The following is a 9502-nucleotide window of genomic DNA, read 5'->3' as shown; positions in this document are numbered from 1 at the left end:
GATATGTGATATATATATATATATTAAATATATTATATATATATATATATTAAATATATAATATATATATATACATATTAAATATATATTAAATATCATTTATGTCTCTCCAATTTCATTCAAAATAAAACTCAAATTGATGCATCTCAAACTCTTCAACAAAGTAAGATTGTCCAAGTCGAGATTCGAAGTCAGGCCTAGGGGTGGATGATCTGAGAGTATGATTGTACCTCAAACTAGACCATCTGAGAAAAGGGGCCTACAAATTCTTTGGTCAACAGTATTAACTGCGGTCAATGACCCTAGTCGGGCACCTACAACGAAAAAGTGGAGCACCGGAAGAGAAACCGACGTGAGTGTTGTTCAAACGATAATAGCTATTAGTGTGAGAATTTAACAAATAATCAATTATTTGATTGGTTTTAACGAGGGCAAGTTGAGGGTGTCCGTGATGATCACTGGCGAGCCATAAATATATTTTTGACGAGGCACGTTTTAGTGACAGTAAATAAATTAAAAAAAATACTCTAAGAAAGTTAGGGACTTCGGTTAAAAGTGAAGCTGGAAGTTATATATGTACACACCAAATTACAAACCCGCTCATTTATTACCAACTCATTAGAAAAATTATGAAAATTTCAGCCCACATACGCTACTTGTACAAAGAAGGGTTTCCCTGTTAGCGACAAAGAGATGTAGAGAGAATGTAATGACGACGACGACATGACAGAAGAGGTTGTGTAGTTCTAACAAACCGCTTTGCCTGATCCCTCCTTCGGAACTTAAAGAAAGAAGGATGGAGAACATAGAGACAAGACAATGAAGCCGTTGGTTGTCGTCGTTATTCACTGGGCGGCGACTCATATGGTGCGTTTAGTGATTTTTATTTGGATTTCTACTTTATTCTTTGAAAATCTTTTTTTTCTTCCGAACTATATTACCTTTTGACTACTTTTGTTGTTTTTTTTAATCTACCTTTTAAGTTTTTGTCTAATTTTATTTATTTTAAGCACTTATTGTTTTGGTTGGGCCTCACGTTAGATGATCCTACCCGTGACGGATGGAAATGTGATATATCATGTGTATGCATGGAGGACTGGTTTTTTTAACACCTTCGAATGAACTCATATTCGATCATCAAGCAGCTAGCTCCCTTCCCTTTCATCAAAAAAAAGAAAAGCAACTCCCTTCCCCCTCTCATCCTACTTTTCATGTTGGCAACATGAATTTCCTTTCGCCCAAAATCTACCATATAATATATAATAAACTAAAATGCGTCTACTCTGGACATACACGCGTCCTACATTTTCTTATCCATTTTGTCTATAAAAACTGATAATTTACCCTCTCGTCCTCCCAAACACACTCTCTCATTATTTTCTTTAGGGGTTACTAGCGGTCGTTTTTGGTTCGAACCGAAATCGAACCAGTAAGTGGTGGTTTGATTAAATCGTCAATCGAAGTCGAGTCGATCATTCGATTTGCCGACATGGTTCGACTCGGTTGAGTTGGATTTCAATTAGTTCTTCTTCTCTCTATCAACATATATATATATATATATATATATATAGTTCAACAAAAAAAAACATCTATATATATATATATATTTCAAATTTCATTTGTGTTTGTACATGTGTGGAATTTTAATTCCGTTTTGTAACTATAAATTATTAATTCCAAATTTAAAATTGATCCGATTTAGTTCCATAGACTGGTTTCGAAAAGAGAAATAAAGAAAAACTTTAAAAAAAGAAGTTAGATATTAACTTAAAAAAGATTTAAAACAAATAAAAGATTAAAAAACATAACATCTTGTTTCTTAGACTAACTAGGAATATAAGGAGGCCCTAATTCACCCTAACAAAATGAGTTTATTTATTTTTTGTTGTTTTTTTTTTTTGTTGAAAAGTATTTATTTTTTGTTGTTGAAAATAACAATATGAGTTGGGTCCTAGAAATTTATTCATTCGGTTATATATGACTAAAGGTAACGAATCCAATCCACAATTGTTGTTGAAAATTTGCTAGTTGTTTTTATTAAGATAACTTTGAGTTTCTTTTAAACTATAGATTTAGGTCATGAGCTTGGAGAAAGAGGTTTTTATAGTGGAGAGCGACTCGTCCCTCATCGTTGGATTTCTATCTAACGATTCTCAAGACCCCCCATGGCGCTTGGTGGACCACATCATGAATACTCGTTCTCGTATCAATGAAATGGAGGTCACAGTCACCCACTGTCTTAGAGGTAGCAATCAACTCGCACATGAGCTGGCCACTTCTTGAAGACGTTTTTATCTTATTTCGCTATTGTTATCATCTATTCAGTCAACCTTTGTAATATTGACTTTGAGTGTTATTTTATGGTATTCCTCAAAAAAAAAATTACCCACCTAAAAATTTCTGATGAAAAGCGAAGGTTGAATAAAGAAAAAGGGAAGAAGATGAATTTAATATGTTCTTTCGTTAAAAATCCGACTAGGTTCTTTCAGATTCATTTGGATTAACGTTGTTACATCTACTTAACGAGTTAACTATTCATGCAATGCGAAAGTTAAATCTAACATTTATTTAACGGTCAATAATAGTCCACGATCCTTTCATAAAATAATAAACGGTCATACTCTTTTTGCAAAACTCGGTAATTACATACGACCCTTTCACAAAATAACCATTAAATTTATCAAGGAAAGTCTCGTGCTTTGGCGCGAGGTCGGAAAGTGCGGGAGACATAACCGGAAGACAATTGGTTGCGGAATCAAGAAAGAGACATACTCCGAGAGAGATAGAGAAAGGTCATAAACATTACCGACGTGGTGACGTAATCGTGACGAGTAGAAAAGGGTTTCAATTATCTGTGGATTCATTTGTTAATTTGAAGTTAAGGGTTTCAATTGAAACTGATGTTTACGTATTCTATTAGCCTATTAGTATATTCCTAAGACATTTGAAGTTGGTGCCCAGCCGAGACTTTCATATCGAAATTGAAAGGTTATTATGTTGTTGTTCCCCAACATTTTAATTAATTGGTCTAAGTAACATACTCTCTCCGTTCTTGATTTGCAGATTTCAAATATAACTGTTATTCTAATTAATATTTTATTGTTATCAACCGAAGATTTGTCTTTGATATTGTTAAGTTGTTGCAATATAGAACAAACCTATTTTGTTTTCACTTCTCAGTTAAGTGAGTTTATCTTAATGGTTTTAGTCACGAGAAATAAAAAAGTTTGTAATTTCCCAAGAACCCTTACGAAGAAGTTAAGGAAACCTAAAACTTCTCACATCAACTTTTAGAGGGTCTCTGAATGACTTCGGGTAACCAAGGGCCTAGCCTGACATCGGCTGACCCTGGCTGTAGTCATTGGTTTGTAATTTCTCAACTTTTTATGCATATCTGACATGATTTTCTCATCGATATTTATGCATGCAGATTTATTTTAGTGCCAAATCATGGAGATTGGGATACCTCTTGTGCATTTCTTTTATGTCGTAGCTCTGGCTTTTGTTGATTGCTTTATGTTTTTTTTTTTTTTTTTCTGATGTTATCTTGTGAATCCAATTTAAAAGTGGTTGGTTTCTTTTATATATCAACCGGTGCAGAGGGCAGTCTGGCAGATGGTGCTCTTGACAATCCAAGTGAGCACAAGAAAAGGCAGCTCGAGTACACACTGAAGCACATTGATGAAGTGAAGTTAATGCCACCAACTTATCTTTGAAGTGAAATTAAACCCACAGCGAAGGACAAAGCTGTTTTTTCCACCACAGGGTTGCCACCAAAAACAATAATCATCAATGGAAGAGTTTTGCAGCCTGGTCTGTTAGCTCGAGATATTTCACATGGATACCCACGTTCTCCAGTCTATGAAATGATTCTTATTTATCACCTTTTGGTTCTCTAGCAGGAGTGCTGGACCCATATCCAATGACGAGGCCGTCACTTCCTCATGATCCTCCTCCTAGCTTTCAATTTGATGATGGTTACACACTCACACTGCTTTTAGACCTTCCAAACTCCAGAAAACATTGTATGTCAAGTCGGAAGCATCTAAGGTTGTGAAGTGTCCATTAGCATACATATCCCAGAACTTCCTGCCATATCGAGTTAGGTTTTTCTCATGTATGGAATTAATAAGGTGAAAGTTTTTCTTATTTTAGTACTGACAAATGGAGGAGAAAATTGATAAGTCGAGTACCATTTCGAACCAGACTGGATTGATCTAGTTCACTTATTTTAGTACTGATTAACTATCTAATGTAACAGTTTAGTTCCGCGAAGTTCCGAATTATCTGACAATGTGATGGTATTGAAATATTGTTTGTGGGCTATGGTCACAGTTTTGGGTTTGACTGCAAGTTAAATACTAATATCATCTGTTCATATTCAGCTTTATGCAGAAAACAAAACGAAAGCCTCCACGGCCAGCAGTTGCAATATCGCCCCAATCAGCAGCAGCAGCAGCAGCAGCATCTCGTGCGGCCGTTGGGATGTCCGGTGAACCTCTCTACAGCACCAAAATTCACAGTACATTGATGACTTATATGCTGCCTTCTTGGAGAAGATCAACAAGTCCAGTTCAGGTTAGGGTTATCAATAATTGGTAGGTGGAACTTGTCTTTAGATATAATAGAGTCAGTGTATAAAAATAAGGTTGTTTTTTTTTTTTTCGCTTTTATGAGGCATAACTCTAAGACCCATTATTTATGAATAGTAATGAAAAAGTTGTAGTATATTTATGTTGTGGCTATAGAGTATCGAATATTTATTATTCTTGTTAACAGGCAATAAAAAATTAGAAACATATATTAAAATTCTAAATAATTTCTTAGTATAATTCTAATTAAAATATTAGAATTATATTCTAATTTTTATCGTGGGTGTGTTTTATGCTGTTTAGATTCATACTAATTTTATATTCGATTTTAATTTTTTTTATCATTTGGTGTCAATATCAAAGCTATAATAGTCCCTATCTCTTTTTTCTTTTCTTTATTTCTTTAACTAATTATTTATTTTTTGTTTACTATTGGTAAACCTTTCCTTTAGCCATAGGGTTTACGACAATTGTCTCATAGACTGGAGAAGTGGACCTATCAGATCAAGTAATCTACGAGAATATAAACTTAGTTCATAGCACGATATAGAGTATATCCAATTTTATGAACCATATTCTACACATCGATATAAACATTAACATAAAATTGACAATTATAAACTTAAAATAAACTTTAAAACTTTTAGAAAATAGTTGCGAAGAGTAAAATATAACATGAAAAACTTTTGAAACAACCATACTAAATGGCTCGACTTTCTAGGTCTGACCACGGTCTAAAAGGGGACGTGAGAGCCCTGATCGCTCAGGTTGTTTGTCACTCCTCGACGACTGACCAATTGGGGTCATGGTCGACCTCGAAAGTCAGGCCATTTAACATTTTTTTCCTTTTGAAAAGCAAGTGAAACTTTTCCAAAAGTCTCTTCTCAACTCTCTAACTTTTCCCATAAATTTGAAATGAATGAACTTCATGACCCATATTTCAAATTTAAAGAAGATTGGTTGAATTTGTTTCATAATTCATGAATATATCTAAAGACTTTATATATATATTGTTTATATGAACCTGGCAAATCTTATCTGTTTATTAGTATTATTTTTTCTTTTTCTTCTAGAATAACTTTCTGAACAACTGTTTATTTTTGTATTTGAGTGGGAAAAAGACAGAAGTATTTTAAGTGGTTGTGAAGTTCTGTGTCATCTCTCCAATGACATTAATAAAAGACAACCCTCTTTTAATGGAGGTGGGTATAAAGTTCTGCAGTAAATCTTGAATGTGAAGATGAATAATCATACAAGTTCATGATCCTTAATTTCTTCTTCAATTCTTAACTACTTTCATGTTTATGTTCTCATAAAGTCAACTGTATTGGCTGCCAAATCATAATATAGATGATGATTAATTCAAATAATTTTGACAAAAATCTCTTTTGTGATTTGTCTTCTCCCTATCTACTCCACTAAGTATCTGGATCTCTTGTTTATCAGAGATTGAATGGAAATAGAAGAATTTTTTTTTTTTATAATTGGATAGGATTTTCAAATACCCAGATTTTGGTTTCTAACCAATTTTTTCTTATGTAAATTGTCTGACCTCTTTGAATGATTGAATTTTATCTCACAGAGAAAGTATAAAAGAAGAGATTGTTGTTATTGTTTTTCTTGTTTTCTTATTCTGTTTGTTTACAAAGATGGATAGTTTTGTTCTACCAATTCTCCTCTTACTATCACAACTTCTTATTATGCTTCCTGATTTTTCTTCTTCTTACCCTTTGTGTACTGACTCAAGTAAGTTTCCTTCTCTAGTTCTTATGATTCTTATAGCATCATAGATTTTGTTGTTTCAATTATTTTTACTGAATTTTCAATTGTTTTATGTGTTCTTATTGGAATCAGGGGCACCATTTACCACAAACACTTCTCTTGCCTTCTGTTCTTATAAAGGAAATGTTTGCTGTGACTCTGCTGAAGATTCAAAACTGCAGAAGCAATTTCAGTCTTTCAGTGTTTCTGATACTGCTTGTGCTTCTGTCCTGAAATCCGTCATCTGCTCGGTATGACTTCGTTTATAGAATTAAACAGAACCCACAAAGCTTTTAATGAATTTTAGACTTTGAAGTTTCGATGTGGGATTATCACAATAGCCGAGGACGGCTCTTTGCTGAGGGTGGGGGGATTGTGGTAGTCCCAGATCACTCGCGAGAGTGTCTGAAACCTAGGCTATCGGTGTACCGTGTACGCTCAAGCTTTGTAAGTAGCGAGGCCTTTTGGGTGGGCTCGTGGAGCCTTCGCCAAAAACAAAACCCCGTGCGTACCTGTGGGGTTGGGGTGGTAAAAGTGGGACAATATCGTTAACGGCTAAGGGTTGGGGTGTAACATGATCTTTCTCAATTCAGTTTTCGATGAATTATGGTCTAGTTTTGTGCTTATGCAGAAAGGTTCTTGAATTGTTTGCAGAGTTGTGATCAGTTCTCAGCTGAACTATTCAAAATTCAATCTGGGCTTCGGACAGTTCCGATTCTCTGTAACTCTACTGTTTCGTCGAATTCATCGGAGTCCAAAATTGCAGCAAATGATTTTTGTGGGAAGGTTTGGGAATCATGTCACGATGTATCTATTCTGAACTCCCCATTTGCTCCTTCCCTACAAGGAAAAGCTGGAACACCAATGAACAACTCCACTTCTTCAAAGCTGACAGATTTTTGGCAATCAAAATCGGTTTTTTGTGAAGCATTTGGTGGAGCTTCTGCTGATGGATCAGTATGTTTCAACGGCGAACCAGTTTCATTAAATAATGACACCGAGGCTTCAAATCCACCAAAAGGTTTGTGCCTTGAGAAAATTGGTAATGGATCATATCTTAATATGGTTGCTCATCCTGACGGTTCAAACCGGGCATTCTTTTCTAGCCAAGAAGGCAAAATATGGTTAGCAACTATTCCGGAAAATGACTCTGGAGGAATGATGGATCTTGATGTATCCAACCCATTTGTGGATTTGACCGATGAAGTACATTTTGATACTGTGTTTGGGATAATGGGAATGGCATTTCATCCTAAGTTTGCTACCAATGGTCGCTTCTTTGTTTCGTTCAATTGTGATAAGGTTGAATCTTCAAGATGTTCGGGTAGATGTTCATGTAATTCAGATGCAAATTGTGATCCTTCGAAGCTCACACCTGACGATGGAGCTCAGCCATGTCGTTATCATAGTGTAGTTGCAGAGTTTACTGCGAACAGTACCTCATCGTCAAAATTTTCATTGGTAGATAACGGTTTAATTTTCATTACCATTCTCTGTTACCTTATTCACCAAATAATTGTTGTTTCAATTCTACTTTGATTGATTGTTTAGGCAGACAATGGTAACCCATCGGAAGTTAGAAGAACTTTTACAATGGGTCTTCCATTTACGGGGCATCACGGGGGCCAGATTCTCTTTGGACCTGCAGACGGGTACTTGTACTTTATGATGGGGGATGGAGGAGGAAAAGGCGATCCATACAATTTTTCCCAAAACAAAAGATCCTTGCTCGGAAAGATTATGAGGCTGGACATCGATAATGTACCAAGTAAGCGTTAAGATAAATTAAAGTTCTTTTCTATATATTCATAGCCTAAGATTCAACTTTAAAATCCATTCGTCTTCGTTGAATTTTAAATGTGATCTTCGTTCAAGAATGACTATGTAGCCATGTTTGTGCAGGTGCTACTGAAATAGAAGACCTTGGTCTATGGGGAAACTATTCTATCCCAAAGGACAATCCATCTTTTGAAGATAAAGAATTACAGCCTGAAATTTGGGCTACAGGGTTAAGGAATCCTTGGCGTTGTAGTTTCGACTCTAAAAGGCCGTCCTACTTTCTCTGCGCTGACACTGGGGAGGTTCGATTATATTTTGTCCGAATTTGATTTTCATGCTTAACTAAATACACAACTTTTCTACTGAAACTAGTTTCATATTATAGGACCAATACGAAGAAGTAGATATAATCACTAAAGGTGGAAACTATGGATGGCGAGTATACGAAGGTAACACAGTTTATGATCCGACTAAGTCTACTACACGAAACAATGTTACTAGCTCTGCAAACTTCATATTCCCCATCTTGGGTTATAGTCATTCTGATGTGAATAAGAACGAAGGATCTGCATCGATCACTGGTGGCTATATCTATAGATCCATTACTGATCCATGCGTGTATGGAAGGTAAGTTCACTGCTCCATTAGCCTTCTTTCGCCCAAACTCGAACTGAAAATTTTGATCTCTGAACTTTTAACACCATGAAAGTTGGTTCGTTGGTTGTTCATAGTACTTAGAATTTTCAAGCAGTTTTCATGGGTTTTGACGTTCTAATGACAAAACGGTTTTCCTGAGGTCGTTGCTTAAATTGAATGCAGGTACTTATATGCAGATTTATACGCGACTGCGCTGTGGGCAGCTACAGAAAACCCGGAAAACAGTGGGAAGTTCACAACTGCTCAAATTCCTTTCAGTTGTGCAAATAACTCGCCGATAAAATGTGGTTCAATTGCAGGAAGCTCCCTTCCTTCATTAGGTTATATATTCTCATTTGGTGAAGATAATAACAAAGACATATTTCTTTTAACAAGTAGTGGTGTATACAGAGTTGTTCGTCCGAGTCGGTGCAATTATACGTGCTCTAAAGAAAACGTTACGAATTTCAGGCAGCCAAGTTCCGGTCCTTCCTCTCAACCTTCTGGCGGAAAATCCTTACAGAATGATATAATGTTCTTGTTTTCTACTTCATTCTTGCTTTTGCTCAGCTTCATCTTAAGTTAAAACTTAGTGTTCCTGTTCCCTTTCGAAAAATGAGTTTGTTTTTGTATTTTAATTTCTTGTTTCTGTTTGATTAGTTGGTTGAGAAATGAGGTATCGAGTGTTTGTGTCATATATAGACTAAGAGGGTTTGTCATAATTTGGTGAAGTT

General features: G+C 35.5%; 1 protein-coding gene across 1 annotated transcript; it reads left to right on the top strand.

The window, feature by feature from the left end:
• The first annotated feature begins 5298 nt into the window (after positions 1 to 5298).
• LOC147563103 (HIPL1 protein-like) lies at positions 5299 to 9463 on the top strand. Its single transcript, XM_086634760.1, has 7 exons — positions 5299 to 6338; positions 6447 to 6604; positions 7008 to 7814; positions 7905 to 8121; positions 8256 to 8434; positions 8518 to 8759; positions 8952 to 9463. Exons 1-7 carry the CDS (start codon positions 6242 to 6244, stop codon positions 9352 to 9354), a joined length of 2103 nt encoding a protein of 700 aa, XP_086490886.1. The 5' UTR covers positions 5299 to 6241; the 3' UTR covers positions 9355 to 9463.
• The last annotated feature ends 39 nt before the right edge of the window (positions 9464 to 9502 follow it).

This window comes from Eschscholzia californica, unplaced genomic scaffold, assembly GCF_041429995.1.
Source record: "Eschscholzia californica isolate CP2 unplaced genomic scaffold, dmEscCali1.0.p SCAF_1, whole genome shotgun sequence".
Taxonomy (NCBI): Eukaryota; Viridiplantae; Streptophyta; class Magnoliopsida; order Ranunculales; family Papaveraceae; genus Eschscholzia; species Eschscholzia californica.
The sequence above is the reverse complement of the archived record's forward strand: the minus strand, read 5'-3'. Positions and strand labels throughout refer to the sequence as shown.

Coding starts and splice junctions, on each gene's coding strand:
- LOC147563103 (XM_086634760.1), top strand. CDS start 6,242: ATGGATAGTTTTGTTCTACCAATTCTCCTCTTACTATCACAACTTCTT. Junction 7,815..7,904: donor CATCGTCAAAATTTTCATTG/GTAGATAACGGT, acceptor TTGATTGTTTAG/GCAGACAATGGTAACCCATC. Junction 8,760..8,951: donor GATCCATGCGTGTATGGAAG/GTAAGTTCACTG, acceptor AATTGAATGCAG/GTACTTATATGCAGATTTAT.